Raw genomic sequence first — 16,913 nt, 5'->3', positions numbered from 1 at the left:
TTACTTTTTAATTTTAATTTTACCTTTATTTAACCAGGCAAGTCAGTTAAGAACACATTCTTATTTTCAATGACTGCCTGGGAACAGTGGGTTAACTGCCTGTTCAGGGGCAGAACGACAGATTTGTACCTTGTCAGCTCGGGGGTTTGAACTCGCAACCTTCCGGTTTAGTGGCTTGTTCAGTATTACTTTAGGATCCATGTTTTATAATATTTTTATTCTGTACATGCTTCCTTTTCACCCTGTCAATTAGGTTAGTATTGTGGAGTAACTACATTGTTTTTGATCCATTGGTTTTCAACTGTCACAGCCATTAAACTCTAACTGTTTTAAAGTCACCATTGGCCTCGTGGTGAAATCCCTGAGCAGTTTCCTTCCTCTCCGGCAACTGAGTTAGGAAGGACGCCTGCATCTTTTCTAGTGACTGGGTGTATTGATACATCCAAAGTGTGGTTAATAACTTCGCCATGCTCAAAAGGACATTCAATGTCTGCTTTTAGAATTTTTACCCATCTACCAATAGGTGCCCTTCTTTGTCAGGCATTGGAAAACCTCTCTGGTCTTTGTTGAAATCTGTGTATGAAGTTCACTGCTCGACTGAGGGACCTTACAGATAATAGTATGTGTGGGGTACAGAAGAGGTAGTCATTAAAAAATCAAGTCCATGCAACTTGCAAATATATATATTACACACACACACACAGTTGAAGTCAGAAGTTTACATACACTTAGGTTGGAGTCATTAAAACCTGTTTTTCAACCACAAATTTCTTGTTAACAAACTATAGTTTTGGCAAGTCTGTTAGGATGTCTACTTTGTGCATGGCACAAGTCATTTTTCCAACAATTGTTTAGACAGATTATTTCACTTATCATTCACTGTATCACAATTCCAGTGGGTCAGAAGTTTACGTACACTACGTTGACTGTGCCTTTAAACAGCTTGGAAAATTCCAGAATATGATTTCATGGCTTTAGAAGCTTCTGATAGGCTAATTGATGACATTTGAGTCAATTGGAGGTGTAGCTTCAAACTCAGTGCCTCTTTGCTTGACATCATGGGAAAATCAAAAGAAATCAGCCAAAAACGTGAGAAAAAAAAACCTGTAGACTTCTACAAGTATGGTTCATCCTTGGGAGAAATTTCCAAATGCCTGAAGATAGCATGTTCATCTGTACAAATAATATTACGCAAGTATAAACACCATGGGACCACGCAGCTGTCATACCGCTCAGGAAGGAGATGCGTTCGGTCTCCTAGAGATGAATGTACTTTGGTGCGAAAAGTGCAAATCAATCCCAGAACAACAGCAAAGGACCCTGTGAAGATGTTGGAGGAAACGGGTACAAAAGTATCTATAACCACCGTAAAATGAGTCCAATATCATTTACATTTAAGTCATTTAGCAGACGCTCTTATCCAGAGCGACTTACAAATTGGTGCATTCACCTTATGACATCCAGTGGAACAACCACTTTACAATAGTGCATCTAAATATTTTAAGGGGGGGGGGTGAGAAGGATTACTTTATCCTATCCTAGGTATTCCTTAAAGAGGTGGGGTTTCAGGTGTCTCCGGAAGGTGGTGATTGACTCCGCTGTCCTGGCGTCGTGAGGGAGTTTGTTCCACCATTGGGGAGCCAGAGCAGCGAACAGTTTTGACTGAGCTGAGCGGGAACTGTACTTCCTCAGTGGTAGGGAGGCGAGCAGGCCAGAGGTGGATGAACGCAGTGCCCTTATTTGGGTGTAGGGCCTGATCAGAGCCTGGAGGTACTGAGGTGCCGTTCCCCTCACAGCTCCGTAGGCAAGCACCATGGTCTTGTAGCGGATGCGAGCTTCAACTGGAAGCCAGTGGAGAGAGCGGAGGAGCGGGGTGACGTGAGAGAACTTGGGAAGGTTGAACACTAGACGGGCTGCGGCATTCTGGATGAGTTGTAGGGGTTTAATGGCACAGGCAGGGAGCCCAGCCAACAGCGAGTTGCAGTAATCCAGACGGGAGATGACGAGTGCCTGGATTAGGACCTGCGCCGCTTCCTGTGTGAGGCAGGGTCGTACTCTGCGGATGTTGTAGAGCATGAACCTACAGGAACGGGCCACCGCCTTGATGTTAGTTGAGAACGACAGTTTGTTGTCCAGGATCACGCCAAGGTTCTTAGCGCTCTGGGAGGAGGACACAATGGAGTTGTCAACCGTGATGGCGAGATCATGGAACGGGCAGTCCTTCCCGGGAGGAAGAGCAGCTCCGTCTTGCCGAAGTTCAGCTTGAGGTGGTGATCCGTCATCCACACTGATATGTCTGCCAGACATGCAGAGATGCGATTCGCCACCTGGTCATCAGAAGGGGGAAAGGAGAAGATTAATTGTGTGTCGTCTGCATAGCAATGATAGGAGAGACCATGTGAGGTTATGACAGAGCCAAGTGACTTGGTGTATAGCGAGAATAGGAGAGGGCCTAGAACAGAGCCCTGGGGACACCAGTGGTGAGAGCACGTGGTGAGGAGACAGATTCTCGCCACGCCACCTGGTAGGAGCGACCTGTCAGGTAGGACGCAATCCAAGCGTGGGCCGCGCCGGAGATGCCCAACTCGGAGAGGGTGGAGAGGAGGATCTGATGGTTCACAGTATCGAAGGCAGCCGATAGGTCTAGAAGGATGAGAGCAGAGGAGAGAGAGTTAGCTTTAGCGGTGCGGAGCGCCTCCGTGATACAGAGAAGAGCAGTCTCAGTTGAATGACTAGTCTTGAAACCTGACTGATTTGGATCAAGAAGGTCATTCTGAGAGAGATAGCGGGAGAGCTGACCAAGGACGGCACGTTCAAGAGTTTTGGAGAGAAAAGAAAGAAGGGATACTGGTCTGTAGTTGTTGACATCGGAGGGATCGAGTGTAGGTTTTTTCAGAAGGGGTGCAACTCTCGCTCTCTTGAAGACGGAAGGGACGTAGCCAGCGGTCAGGGATAAGTTGATGAGCGAGGTGAGGTAAGGGAGAAGGTCTCCGGAAATGGTCTGGAGAAGAGAGGAGGGGATAGGGTCGAGCGGGCAGGTTGTTGGGCGGCCGGCCGTCACAAGACGCAAGATTTCATCTGGAGAGAGAGGGGAGAAAGAGGTCAGAGCACAGGGTAGGGCAGTGTGAGCAGAACCAGCGGTGTTGTTTGACTTAGCAAACGAGGATCGGATGTCGTCGATCTTCTTTTCAAAATGGTTGACGATAACATCGACAACATGAAACGCCGCTCAGCAAGGAAGAAGCCACTGCTCCAAAACCTCCATAAAAAACCCTGACTATGGTTTGCAACTGCACATGGGGACAAAGATAATGTTTTTTGGAGAAATGTCCTATGGTCTGATGAAACAAAAATAGAACTGTTTGGCCATAATGACCATTGTTTTTTTGGGATGAAAAAGGGGGAGGCTTGCAAACCGAAGAACACCATCCCAAATGTGAAACACTGGGGTGGCAGTATCATGTTGTGGGGGTGCTTTGCTGCAGGAGGGACTGGTGCACTTCACAAAATAGATAGCATCATGAGGGTGGAAAAAATGGCTTAAGGACAACAATGTCAAGGTATTGGAGTGGCCATCACAAAGTCCTGACCTCAATCCTATAGAAAGTTTTGTGGGCAGAACTGAAAAAGCGTGTGCAAGCAAAGAGGCCTACAAACCTGACTCAGTTACACCAGCTCTGTCAGGAGGAATGGGCCAAAATTCACCCAACTAATTGTGGGATCCCGAAATGTTTGATCCAAGTTAAATAATTTAAAGGCAATGCTACTAAATACTAAGTATGCTTCTGACCCACTGGGATTGTGATGAAATAAATAAAAGCTGAAATCATTTTCTCTGCTATTATTCTGACATTTCACATTCTTAAAATAAAGTGGTAATCCCGGCTGACCTAAAACGGGGAATTTTACTAGGATTAAATGTCAGGAATTGTGAAACTTGAGTTTAAATGTATTTGGCTAAGGTGTATGTAAACTTGTGACTTCAACTGTATGTATTTGTCACTGGCCTACACAAAATACCCCATTGTCAAAGTGGATTTTTTTGTTTTTTTGTTTACAAATGAATTATAAACGAAAAGCTGAAATGTCTCGCGTCAAGTATGCAAACCTAAATAAGTTCAGGAGTAAGAATTTGCTTAACAAGTCACATAACACTGAAATTGTTGCATGTTGCGTTTATTTTAGCTCATATAAACAGTGTATTCAAAAAGTATTCAGACCCCTTGACTTTTTCCACATTTTGTTACAGCCTTATTCTAAAATCACGTCAATCTACACACATAATGACGAAACAGAAACTGTTTTTTAGAAATGTTTGTTTGCAAATGTTTTAAAAGAGAAAAAGAAAAAAAAGTACCTTATTTACATAAGTATTCAGCAGACCATTTGCTATGAGACACAAAATTGAGCTCCTGTTTCCAGTTATCATCCTTGATTGGAGTTCACCTGTGGTATATTCAATTGATTTGGACATCATTTAGAAAGGCGTGTGTGTGTGTGTGTGTGTGTGTGTGTGTGTGTGTGTGTGTGTGTGTGTGTGTGTGTGTGTGTGTGTGTGTGTGTGTATATAAAGTCCCTCACTTGACAGCGCAGGGATTTTTAAATATATTTCTTTACTACTTTCTACATTGTAGAATCATAGGGAAGACAACAAAACTATGAAATAACACATGGAATCATGTAGTAACCTTTGCTTTTTTACTGACTTACAGTTCATATGAGGAAATCGGTCAATTTAAATAAATGAATTAATCCTCCTGAGTGATGCAGCGGTCTAAGGCATTGCAATCCAATGCTAGCTCCGTCACCACAGATCCTGGTTCGATACCGGGCTGTGTCGCAGTCGACCGGGAGACCCATGAGGCGGTGCACAATTGGCCCAGCGTCATACGGGTTAGGGGAGGGTTTGGCCGGCCCGGGGATGTCCTTGTCCCATCGCGCTCTAGCGACTCCTGTGGCTCATGAATGCTGACATGGTCGCCAGGTGTACTGTGTTTCCTCTGACACATTGGTACGGCTGGCTTCTGGGTTAAGCAATCATAGTGTCAAGAAGCAGTGCGGCTTGGCGGGGTCGTGTTTTGGACACAAGCTCTCGACCTTCACTTCTCCCGAGTCCGTACGGGAGTTGCAACGATGAGACAAGATTGTTACTACCATTTGTGGACAAAAAATATCCTGATTTATGAATCTGCTAGCGTGAATCAGAAAATCAGTCTGTTTCTGGTGTGACCATTTGCCTCATGCAGCGTGACATCTCCTTCATAGAGTTGATCAGGCTGTTGATTGTGGCCTGTGGAATGTTGTTCCACTCCTCCCCAATGGCTGTGCAAAGTTCCTGGATATTTGCGGGAACTGCAACATTTTCAGCTTCCGGGAATTGTGTACAGATCCTTGCGACATGGGGCTGTGCATTGTCATGCTGAAACGTGGTGATGCCGGCGCGGCGGATGATTGACATGACAATGGGCCTCAGGATCTCGTCACGGTATCTCCATGCATTCAAATTGCGATCGATTTAAAATGTGTTTTTTGTCCGTAGCGTATTCCTGCCCATACCATAACCATACCCCGCCACCATGGGGCATGCATTGACATCAGCAAACCACTTGCCCACACAACGTCATACATGCCGGTACAGTTGAAACAGATGAATCCGTGAAGAGCACGCAGATTAACTTCCCTGAGACGGTGTCTTAGTTTGTACTGAAATTCTTCAGTTGTGCAATCCCACAGTTTCATCAGCTGTCCAGGTAGCTGGTCTCGGACAATCCCGCTTGTGAATAAGCCAGATGTGTAGGTCCTGGGGCTGGCGTGGTTACACATGGTCTGCGGGTGTGAGGCCGGTTAGAGAATTTGCCAGTATGTCGAAAACGACGGAGGCAGCATATGGCAGATAAATAAACATTACATTCTCTGGCAACCGCTCTGGTAGACATTCCTGCAGTCAGCATGCCAATTACACGATCCCTCAACTTGAGACGTCTGTGGCATTGTGCTGTGACAAAACTGCACATTTGAATGGCCTTTTGTCACCAGCACAAGGTGCACCTCTGTAATTATCATGATGTTTAATCAGCTTCTTGGAATGTCACACCTGTCCGGTGGATGGATTATCTTGGCAAAGGAGAAATGCTCACTAAAAGGGATGTAAGACAAATTTGTGCACCAAATTTGAGAGAAATAAGCTGTGTGTGTGCGTCTGGAACGTTTTTGGGATCTTTTGTTTCAGCTTGCTATTTATATTTGTGTGTGTGTGTGTGTGAGATACCACAGCTTGTTTAGTCTATCTGCTCTCTCTCTCTCTCTCGTTACCCAGTGAACTCATCAGGAGAGACGGCCCTAGACATCGCCCGGAGACTGCAGCACTCCCAGTGTGTAGAACTGGTAAGACGTGACTGAAATGGCACCCTATTCCACATAGGACGCAGGTCAAAAGTCCTGTACCAAAATTTATCAAAATTAGTGCATGACATCGGGAAATGGGTGTAATTTGGGACGCATACACTGACCCTTAGTTTACAGTCAACTCCCAGTGCTAATACAGGCTTTATTTTCCTACTAGCTCCCATCTCGCCCTGCTAAACCTGCTCAGACCCGGTTCAATTTCCTGTCTTCCTTTCTATCATTATGGAACAATAAATAACATGCTCAGATTATTTGCTCGTTGCTTAATCCTCGTAGTAAAGTCCATAATGAACAAAATTGTCCGTTTTCAGTTCCTGTCCTCTTATCCTTGGGTGTGTAACTGGACAACTGTATCCATAATTTCCTGTTGAAAAAGGGATAAGCCAAGTTACCTGATACTGAAGTTGCAGCCAAGTTACAATTCCAAATACACATTTTCCAAAGTGAAAAGAGTTGGAATTTATTGAACTTGACCCTCTTTTGTGACAGATTTAAGTAGGTGGCCAGCACATGTGAGATTGGTTCTCGGTTCTGAGACTACAGTTTCAGTGGTTTTAACAGTTGCCCCAAAGCTTGAATATGTTAATTCAATTTCTGGATGATATTGAAGTATTTAATGCAATTAACCACTACTGATAGGAGCATACAATGGTTTGTATGTTTGTACTCTGGGTGAAAATATGGATTTGTAGCTGCGTGATTGACGTGTGTCTGTGCGTGTGTATTGTAGCTGGAGCTGGCCCAGAGTGGGAAGTTCAACAGTCAGATCCATGTGGAGTACATGTGGGAGACGCAGAGCCAGGACCTGTACGACAGCGAAGATGAACTGGATGAGAGGGTACACACACACACACACACACGTGAACACACACCCACATACACGTGAACACACACCCACACCTGGACGAGTGGGTACACACACTGTACCACTAACCACTACAACCAATACACTGGGGTAGGAAACCCTGGTCCTGGATTACTGACATGGAGGACCAGGTGTGTTGAATTTTAGGCAGTTACTGAACTGATTTATGAGCTCAGTTGGTCAGGTGTGGTGCCTAGTTGGACCAAAACCCTGCAGTACCTGCAGCATTCCAGGAAACAGTGTTGCCTACCACCCCGCACTAGGGTTTAGCATTTCCCTCTGAGTCACTCTGCTCGTATCGCTCACTATTACGCTGGACTTAGTCATGGGGAAATGCAAGAGCAGGTGAGTAATAGCCGGATGCCCTGTTGGGTTACTTTAGAAATGCATCCTTCAGTCATAGTTTCCCTGAAGTAATTATTCATCTAAAGTGGTTGGATTGGTGGTCACTTTGCTTTCACCTATCCAATCACGTATAGATCTGTTCTTACCTCAAGGAAACACTAACGGAAGGTTGTGTCTTTGAAGTATTCGAACAGGGCCAGATACTTTGCCATAAAGGAAGCCTCAGGTAGGCTACGTGGATTTTTCACCATATTGCTTACACCTTTCCAATTCTTTCAGATCCAAGTGTCTAGGGGTAAGGGCTGGGCACTAGGCTTCTATGGTCATTAAACATTGAATGTCTCCCCCTCTTCCCCCAAGGTGAGCCTCTTACCCAGGAACCTGCGCTTGTCTCTGCCCTATAACGTGGGCGCCTCGCCCTCCTGCTGGAGCTTCGCCAACGCCCCTGTGGCGTGTAAGACCTACGAAAATGTGGACTTCTTGTACCGTAACCCCCCCGCCAACAGTGCCCCATCTGGCGTCCTCAAGCCCCCACCGCCGCTGCCCGCTAAAGCCATCATGAGAGGTGAGCCTCAAACACACACACACACACACACACACACACACACACACACCTAATCTGTTTCCATTTCCAAACACTGAAATGAGGGCTCGATTGCAATTTCTACTTTCCATGATTCCTCGCATCTACTTCTCAACTGTATTTGAGGAGCTTCCTTCGTGTCTTCCTCACCTTTTGAAAAGTAGGCAAGGATGCGAGGAATCAAGGAAGAACTAATTGAGAAACTGCCATACAAAACAGTCGGTTCCTGTGCCTGTCTTGCTCACCTGCTACCGTCTCCCCCCACCTCCAGGCCGCTCGGACCCCCAGATATCCGTGTCCACCCAGGAGGGGGGCCGCAAATCCCCCCGGCGCTGCTGCTCTAACCCTGCCCCCCAGTCCAGCCCCCCCTCCCCCATGTTGGAGGGTCAGACCCAGGGGGGGCGGCCACCCAGATCACCCCATGGCCAGGGGGGTCAGGTGAGGGGACAGAGACCGACCGCAGCATGGGAGGGTCAGGCTAATAGTGGCTCATGGTCTGGGGCCTTAGACAGCAGCACCAAGTCCAGCTCCCCTCAGAACCACATAGGACCCGTCAGGTAATAAATAGCCAGACGTTTTATTTTTTTACTTCAAAAGCCCTTTTCCTGATAGAAGCATCAAACATTTGTTTTGTCACAACACCAATTTAAGAAAGTTAATTCCCATCCTAAGAACTGTTTTGGGGAACACAGCTTTTGTTTTGCTGTGTGCTTTTGGACAGCACGCCACAGGGCACAGTTACTTTTACCTTACAGCGCCCTCTATTGGCACCTAAGTGAATTTCCTCGAGGTAGTCAGTAAACGATTCAAATTCAGCCTACTCTCTAACAGTAATGTCCCCAATGAACCCCTGCTTTCCCAATGTCAAATGCTAAGGAATGTGATTGATGATAAAAAAAATAACATAGCATTTTGTGTAACATGCATACATGTGCAGTACACTTGACATTTCATGTATACCATATGTCCTATCCCAGTGAGTACAAGACGTTGAAAAGCAGTCAACCACAAATGCTTATTTTCAACCGACGTATTTTTGCTCATAGGGATGAATCTGTGAGTGGGTGAAGTCCTTGTGAGTGTTTTTTTACCAACGCGTCCGCTCTTCCACACCTAGCTCAGAGAAGACGACGTCTTACAGGAGGACCAATAGTGGAGGACAAGGGAAGGGTTCTACAGCCGTGACCTCTCCCAGCTGTGTGGCACTTGGCAGTCAGGAGGAGCTGTACTGCAGCTTCGTGACTAACGACTCCGCCCCCGGCGCCACACCTTCAGCCACACCCACCACCTCGCCCATCACTGTACCCGCCCCGCGCCCTCGCAGAAATGCCATGGTACATATAATATGCTTTTTTTTTGTGTCACCTGGATATGTAGAAAAACTGCTTAACTTCCATAATCTCACACTATCCCTTTGACATTACTGTCTAATCTGTGTTTATCTAATACGGTTCGTATAAGTATGTGTTCTAACATCGTAGAACTACTGTGCAGTATTTTTGTACAAGAAAATGGTAATCAATCAAATTGATTGATTTTGTAAAGCTTTTTACACCAGCAGATGTCATAAAGTGCTTATACAGTGACGCGCGGGTCGACTCATGACCCGCAGTCCCCGCTGTTATAATCTGCGGGGCGGGCGGGTTTATTATGGTCACTAAATATTGTGTGGATGAAGGGCGGGTGGGTGGTGAGCGGGTTGGATAAAGAGAACCCCCCAAAAAATAAAATAATCCATAAATGTATCATTCCGGTCAAGTTCAGATCTATAGGTTACATAAAGGTATTTCTTAGGCCATCGGGGCCTAAATGCACGCGCTTCAAATAAATGTTGGAAGAAAACGTCATACAGCAAATCTTCAAGAGGTTAAAGGGGAACTGTACAGTGCATTTTCTACATTTGCGGTTTAAGGTTGGGTGCTGCCCTCAGATTTCTATCACATATTATCAGGCTGTTGAGGATGGCTTATTAGCAATTGCGAGTGGGTGCGAGTAAACAAACCGCTGACCCGCGCATCACTATAACACAATGTGAAAATATGAGCAATAGAATATAACTAAAAAAGACTGCCATGGATCTCATTGGCTGCTTATACTCCACATTCAGCAAGTAGGCATTTTGTTTGGTACATACTGTATGCCTGTATAAGATTGTGTGTGTGTGTGTGTGTGTGTGTGTGTGTGTGTGTGTGTGTGTGTGTGTGTGTGTGTGTGTGTGTGTGTGTGTGTGTGTGTGTGTGTGTGTGTGTGTGTGTGTGTGTGTGTGTGTGTGTGAGGTATCTAAGAGCCGGCCGACACAGAAGAAGGTAAAGGCGCTGGTGGACTGCAGAGCTGTCAGCTCGGACCAGCTGGCCTTCTTCAAGGATGAGGTCATCGTAGTCACAGCCACCGAGGACCCCCACTGGTGGGTGAGTAGAAATAAACCTCTTATTTACCTTTATGTATTTGTTTTCTATTTTTTTTATTCATTTTTAATAAGAGGGTTTAACACAAGTTCAAGCTGGTTAATTGTCTTCCAACCGAGCTCTTTAAAAAAATTTTTTTTTAAACTTAGTCTCATTGACATATAGCGAAAGATTTATCTTATCACGAAAAATGTTGTTTTTCTTTTGTATCACGTTCTGCATAAAGACAAAAAATACACAGGCATAGAGAAAGCCCTTACATTAATATCTTAAATATGTCCCTCCGTGTTCTCCGTCTATCTGGTCATTGATCTCGATTGTTTCTATGCCTACAGGTCGGCCACATCGAGGGCTATCCATCCAGAAGTGGGACTTTCCCTGTGAACTATGTCCATAAACTAGGGGACTGACTAGTCATAGCCATGGCCTACAACCTAAGTCCCTACGCCATACCCTAACGCTTACCACGCCACTTACCTGGGAACCCCAAAAGGCTCTGACGATATTCTGAACTTTGTGTTGTGATCCAAGGGCTATATAATCTGCATACACTCGACTGTATATACAGACCGTGCTCCTTCAGTGCAGTCACTATAGAATGCAAGCGTGTAATCTAGGCTTTAACTGATCGAAGCACGTGGAGGAATGCCACCCTAAAAGAAAAGCGGGATGAGAAAAGACTCCCTCCACCTTCGACCGCTCCAGTTGTAAAACATACAAGAGTTAAATGGTATTTACCACAACTCGCTGCTCGGGGAACATGACTACAGTCCCAGCCACAAAACTGTTGGAGGAGCGAGTGTTTCTGCATGTGTCCGTGCGCCAGCCTATGCGTGTGCGCGCAACTGTTGGATTACCTGTCAATGGCATACATATACTGTACTATACTGGAGTCTGGAGGAGAGAGAGAACATGTGCTCTGGAAGAGAGGATGAATAGCCTGCGTTGTCCACTGCCTTCCTGGAAACCTAAAGAGACTAGGAGATTCATGCCATGTCATTCACAGTTGTCGGGACTCGGAGCCAGATGCAATGAATACCTGCTCAGTGACCGGTGGCGTTGACGTCTGGGGCTGGAACGACCTGGAACTGAAAGCCAGACAAAGTGCCTTTGTGGCTGCCGGCCTGTCTCCCTGGGCCTCTGGGGCTCTCAGGCTGCCGCTCTGAAATGGAACCCCAGCCCCTAAGCTGGTTTTGGGCCAGACTCCAGCACCAGCTGGAGGTCTGGCTAGAGCCTGTGTGATTCAGTTTCCTCCAGTCTCCAGATGCAGTGGAGTCTCTACACACTATGTATGGTTTGGCAGGGGACAGGAAGTGACTGTCGCTGCAGTGAAATACACAAAGCTGGATATTCAGTAGGTACCAAATGGATAGAAATAGGAGAAGACTAAATGAACTGATCGAATAAGAAATGTTCGTATGCGTTGCAAAATGTTGTCTGTTACTTACTCTAATGCACCAGGAATCCAGCAGAATACCTTCTCGATACAATTTCATAAGCGCTTTTAATGCCACTAATAGGGAGCAAACTGTTAAGTGTCTTGTACAACTGGTTTATCTGTCCACAAGTGAAACTATGCCTGCTATGGGCATGATGGGCTCTCGTAGGACAGACCACAATACAACCCTTTTTAGAGACTAGGATCTGTAGCTTTTTGGCTGTGCAGGTGTTTCTACGCCTGTTTGCATTCCTGTCGTTCGACAGGGGGTTATTGAAGGTTTGTTTGGCGTTCTATAGCTCAAGTCACCACCAATAAATATACAAGCAGAGAACTGCATGATCGCTTCAATGTGCATGGATCCAGGGACGGACTGTAAAATGAGGGCAAACCATTGAGTGCATGTTGCACTCTGTTGTACAAATGTTGTTGTTTTTTAACCACATCTGTTGCTTGTTGTTGGAAACATTTTATATACAACATTTATATCACCCAGTGTTGTAAAATTGCCGAGCATCAGGTTCGATTGCACTCTCTTTACATACTGTACCAAACCTTCTCATCTTCCGCTACTCACGCGCTCTCATGTGAATGATACTTGTTAGTTGTGAACATCAATTCAAAACTCTTATCTGTGCCAGTGGAGCAACGAGGCATGGGGTTTGGACTAGACGGTGGCCCTAAGGGCTCAGTCAGTCCACAGTACACTCTATTGACTCAACCCGACTGAGACCGAGGAATGAGAGGTGTTCTGCCCCCCCCCCCCCCCCCCGGGGCCCTACATACACTTCACTTTAATTTGGACCGTGAGCTTGAGTAGAGCTGCGTCTCAATACTCATTTTTCTTTTTATAGGTACTATCGGATCAAGGGTCGTGAGGGAGAGGAAGCACGGGAAGAGAGATCTTTGACATTACTGGACTTATGGCGAGCTAAGTGAAGGCACTTGTTGTTCTTCCACGTCTTCGTATCGTTGACCATACACAGATCCTGAATCGATCTCCACGGTTGAGACATTATCACGTGGTTTCTGTGAAGTTCTCTTACATTAACAATATACTGGAATATTTCTGTCATTTCATTGATTAGCAGCTATTTGTAATATAGTATGTTTTGCACTCTTTGTCCTTTTCCACACGTGATTTTTAGGCTCCACTAGCGATCATTAAAGAAGACTGTTAACATCTGTATATGCTGTATTCCATCTTTGTATTATGGAGAGTTTGGTCACTTTCAGAATGGATTTACATTATATACATGAAACTTTAGTCATAAATAACAAGAATGATGTAATTATGTAAAATATTCATGGCCTTCAGTATCCAAAAAGGTGGTGTAGAGCAGAATGCCTGAGATGGATTGCATGTGATAGATACTGGAACTAAAAATAGTTAAATTATTTTTCTGATTTTGCTCTCTGATGTAATCTCATCCTCATGACACACACTCGTATAGATCGAAATACTGGCGGTATAAGACTCATTTTATGGAAAACATCCAATAAGACAGTTTTGTAAACTAATAATAGATTGCATGTATTCGTAAAGCTCCCACTGAAACATATTGACCATTACAATCACTAAAATGTATTTAAAATCTATGAATATTCATGCCAGTTAATCTGATGTTTGGTTACTCACCAAAAATAACTACTCTTGTTACATTTGTGAAATGGGAGCTTATTACAAATGGAATTTAAACGGAACACTCAATTAAATTTGTATAACATCCCTCAACCTACCCCTAACAAAAACAAATGTCCTCCACCCACTCTGTCATCCACCTCACATCAGCCAAAACCCCTAGGATTAATAGAGTACATCTCCGGTCACCTAGTACAGGGATTACCATTATACACAGCCTGTGTGAGGGATACAACCTTTTATTGAGTGCTCTAACTGCATGTGCATGGGTTCGTATGTGCACACAAACACACAGGCGTAATGGGACTAAAGAGCAGGCATATGGGATGGACTGGTCCTCAGAGTGGGCAGTAGCAGAACTGTTTGGATCATTAGCCCGGGTGGGCGTCAGTGAGGCGGCTGGTTGCAAGATGGCACCGACAGATGGTCGCCACGCTTCAGGTCCTTAAACTATGCAGTTATTTTTTTAGATGTATTGTTTCTTACATTGTTAGCCTATAAAATCTAAACTGTTCTTAAATACAGCTGAGAAGAACTATTGGATATAAAAGCGATGTCAACTTACCTTCATTATGACCAGAAATAGGTCTTTCCCGAAGTGGATCCTTTGTTCGGACCTCCACCCTGGACATGCGATCTTATCCCAATGGCTGTCCCAAGACAATGCGGTCGCCGCAGGAGAGGCAGACGGAGCGGCCTACTGGTCAGACTCGGAAGGCGAGCACACCATCCACCGCTTCCGAGCATATTACTCGCCAATGTCCAATCCCTAGATGACAAGGTGGATGAAATTAGGGCACGAGTTGCCTTCCAGAGAGAAATCAGAGATGGTAACATTCTCTGGTTCACGGAGACATGGCTCACTCCGGATGTGTTGTCAGTCGGTACAAGCCACCCGGTTTCTTCATGCATCAAGCCACCCGAAACAAGCATCTCTGGTAAGAAGGGCGGGGCTGTATGCCTTGTGATTACACCATGAGTTGTTAATCATAACAACATACAGGAACTCAAGTCTTTTTGTTCACGCGACCTAGAATTCCTTACAATCGAATGCCCACCGCATTATCTTATAGTCACTGCCAAGCAGATCCCTCTTCGGCCCTGATAGAACTTCACCGAACTCTATGTAAACTGGGAACCATACATCCTGAGGCTGCATTTATTGTAGCTGGGGATTTTAACAAAGCTAACTGAAGAGCCATACTTCCTAAATTCCATCAGCATATCGAATGTGCGACGAGCTGGTAGCTTTCTGGATCGTTGCTACTCGAACTTCCACGACGCATACAAAGCCCTCCCCCGCCCTGCCTTTGGAAGATCTGACCACGACTCCATTTGTTTGCTCCCAGCCTATAGACAGAAACTTAAACAGGAAACGCCCGTGCTCAGGTCAATACAACGCTGGTCTGACAAATCGGATTCCACGCTTCAAGATTGCTTCGATCACGTGGACTGGGATATGTTCCAGACAGCCTCAGATAACAACATTGATGTATACGCTGACTCTTGTGAGCAAGTTTTTATTAGCAAGTGCATCGGCGATGTCGTACCCTCTGTGACCATTAAAAACCTTCCCTAACTAGAAACCGTGGATTGATGGAAGCATTCACGTGAAACTGAAAGCGCGAACCACCGCTTTTAATCATGGCAAGGCGACCAGAAACACAACCGAATAAAAAGAGTGCAGCTATTCCCTCCGCAAGGCAAACGAACAAGCTAAGCGTCTGTATAGAGACAAAGTAGTCGCAATTCAACGGCTCCGACACGAGACATGTGGCAGGGTCTATCACGGATTACAAAACGACAACGAGCCCTGTCGCAGACAGTCTTGCTCCCAGACAAATTAAACAACTTCTTTGCTCAACTTCTACCCTCTCCTGTACTCCCTGTTCACCCATGACTGTGTGGCCATGCACGCCTCCAATTCAATCATCAAGTTTGCAGATGACACTACAGTGGTAGGCCTGGTTACCAACAACGACGAGACTGCATACAGGGAGGAGGTGAGGGCCCTCGGAGTGTGGTGTCATGAAAATAACATCTCACTCAACGTCAACAAAACAAAGGAGATGATCGTGGACTTCAGGAAACAGCAGAGGGAGCTCCCCCCCTATCCACATTGATGGGACAGTAGTGGAGAAGGTGGAAAGTTAAGTTCCTCGGGGTACACATCATGGACAAACAATTGGTCCACCCACACAGACAGCGTCGTGAAGAAGGCGCAACAGCACCTCTTCAACCTCAGGAGTTTGAAGAAATTTGGCTTGTCATCTAAAACACTCGCAACCTTTTTCACAGCTGCACAATCGAGAGCATCCTGTTGGGTTGTATCCACGCCTGGTACGGCAATTGCACCGCCCTCAACCGCAAGGCACTCCAGAGAGTAGTGCAGTCTGCACAACGCATCACCGGTGGCAAACTACCTGCCCTCCAGGACACCTACAACACCCGATGTCACAGGAAGGCAAAAAAAGATCAAGGACAACAACCACCGAGCCAATGCCTGTTCACCCCGCTATCATCCAGAAGGCGAGGTCAGTACAGGTGCATCAAAGCTGGGAGCCCGAGAGGCTGAAAAAAGCTGTTTATATTAGGGATGGCTGTTTAATAGTATGACAGCCTTGAGATAGTGGCTGCTGCCAACAGACTCAAATCTCTGCCCACTTAAATAAACAGACTTAATAAAGCCATCACTAGTCACTTTAAATAAAGCCACTTTGTTTACATATCCTACATGACTCATCTCATGTGTATATACTGTATTCTACACCATCTACTGCATCTTACCTATGCCGCACTCAATCGCTCATCCATATATTTATATGTACATATTCTTATTCATCCCTTTACATTTGTTGTGTATAAGGTAGTTGTTGTGAATTTGTTAGATTGAACTGCATAGTCAGAACTAGCATTAACATCTGCTAACCATGTGTATGTGACCAATACAATTTGATTTGTCTAAGGGCTCTATTCACATCAGATCCGCTTCAGCCGTTTTTGTGGCGGCGAAGCTGGGACTGTGTAAGAGCTTTAAAATCCACAAGTGGCTCCCGGGGCAGCAGGTAGCCTAGTGATTTAAAGCTTTGGGCCGAAAATGTACAAATCTGTCGTTCTGCCCCTGAACAAGGCAGTGAACCGACTGTTCCTAGGCTGTCATTGTACATAAGAATTTGTCTTGCCTAGTTAAATAAAGGTAAAATAAAATTCTCAATGATTTCCCTTAGTGG

At 45.4% G+C, this 16,913-nt stretch overlaps 1 protein-coding gene across 4 annotated transcripts in view; it reads left to right on the top strand.

Moving 5' to 3' along the window:
* asap3 (ArfGAP with SH3 domain, ankyrin repeat and PH domain 3) overlaps window positions 1–13,230 on the top strand; it is a 59,154-nt gene extending 45,924 nt beyond the window's left edge. For 2 of the 4 annotated variants that reach the window (XM_046366429.1, XM_046366427.1), the window contains exons 20-26: window positions 6,317–6,384; window positions 7,136–7,243; window positions 7,976–8,180; window positions 8,470–8,755; window positions 9,316–9,532; window positions 10,475–10,606; window positions 10,939–13,230. In XM_046366429.1, coding sequence (XP_046222385.1) covers window positions 6,317–6,384; window positions 7,136–7,243; window positions 7,976–8,180; window positions 8,470–8,755; window positions 9,316–9,532; window positions 10,475–10,606; window positions 10,939–11,013 — 1,091 coding nt within the window. In that variant the 3' untranslated portion in view covers window positions 11,014–13,230. The remainder of the gene's footprint in view (window positions 1–6,316; window positions 6,385–7,135; window positions 7,244–7,975; window positions 8,181–8,469; window positions 8,756–9,315; window positions 9,533–10,474; window positions 10,607–10,938) is intronic. The other 2 variants (XR_006840985.1, XM_046366428.1) reach the window with 2 other exon arrangements.
* Window positions 13,231–16,913: the final 3,683 nt, after the last annotated feature.

Source organism: Oncorhynchus gorbuscha, linkage group LG10, assembly GCF_021184085.1.
Source record: "Oncorhynchus gorbuscha isolate QuinsamMale2020 ecotype Even-year linkage group LG10, OgorEven_v1.0, whole genome shotgun sequence".
NCBI lineage: Eukaryota > Metazoa > Chordata > Actinopteri > Salmoniformes > Salmonidae > Oncorhynchus > Oncorhynchus gorbuscha.
The sequence above is the reverse complement of the archived record's forward strand: the minus strand, read 5'-3'. Positions and strand labels throughout refer to the sequence as shown.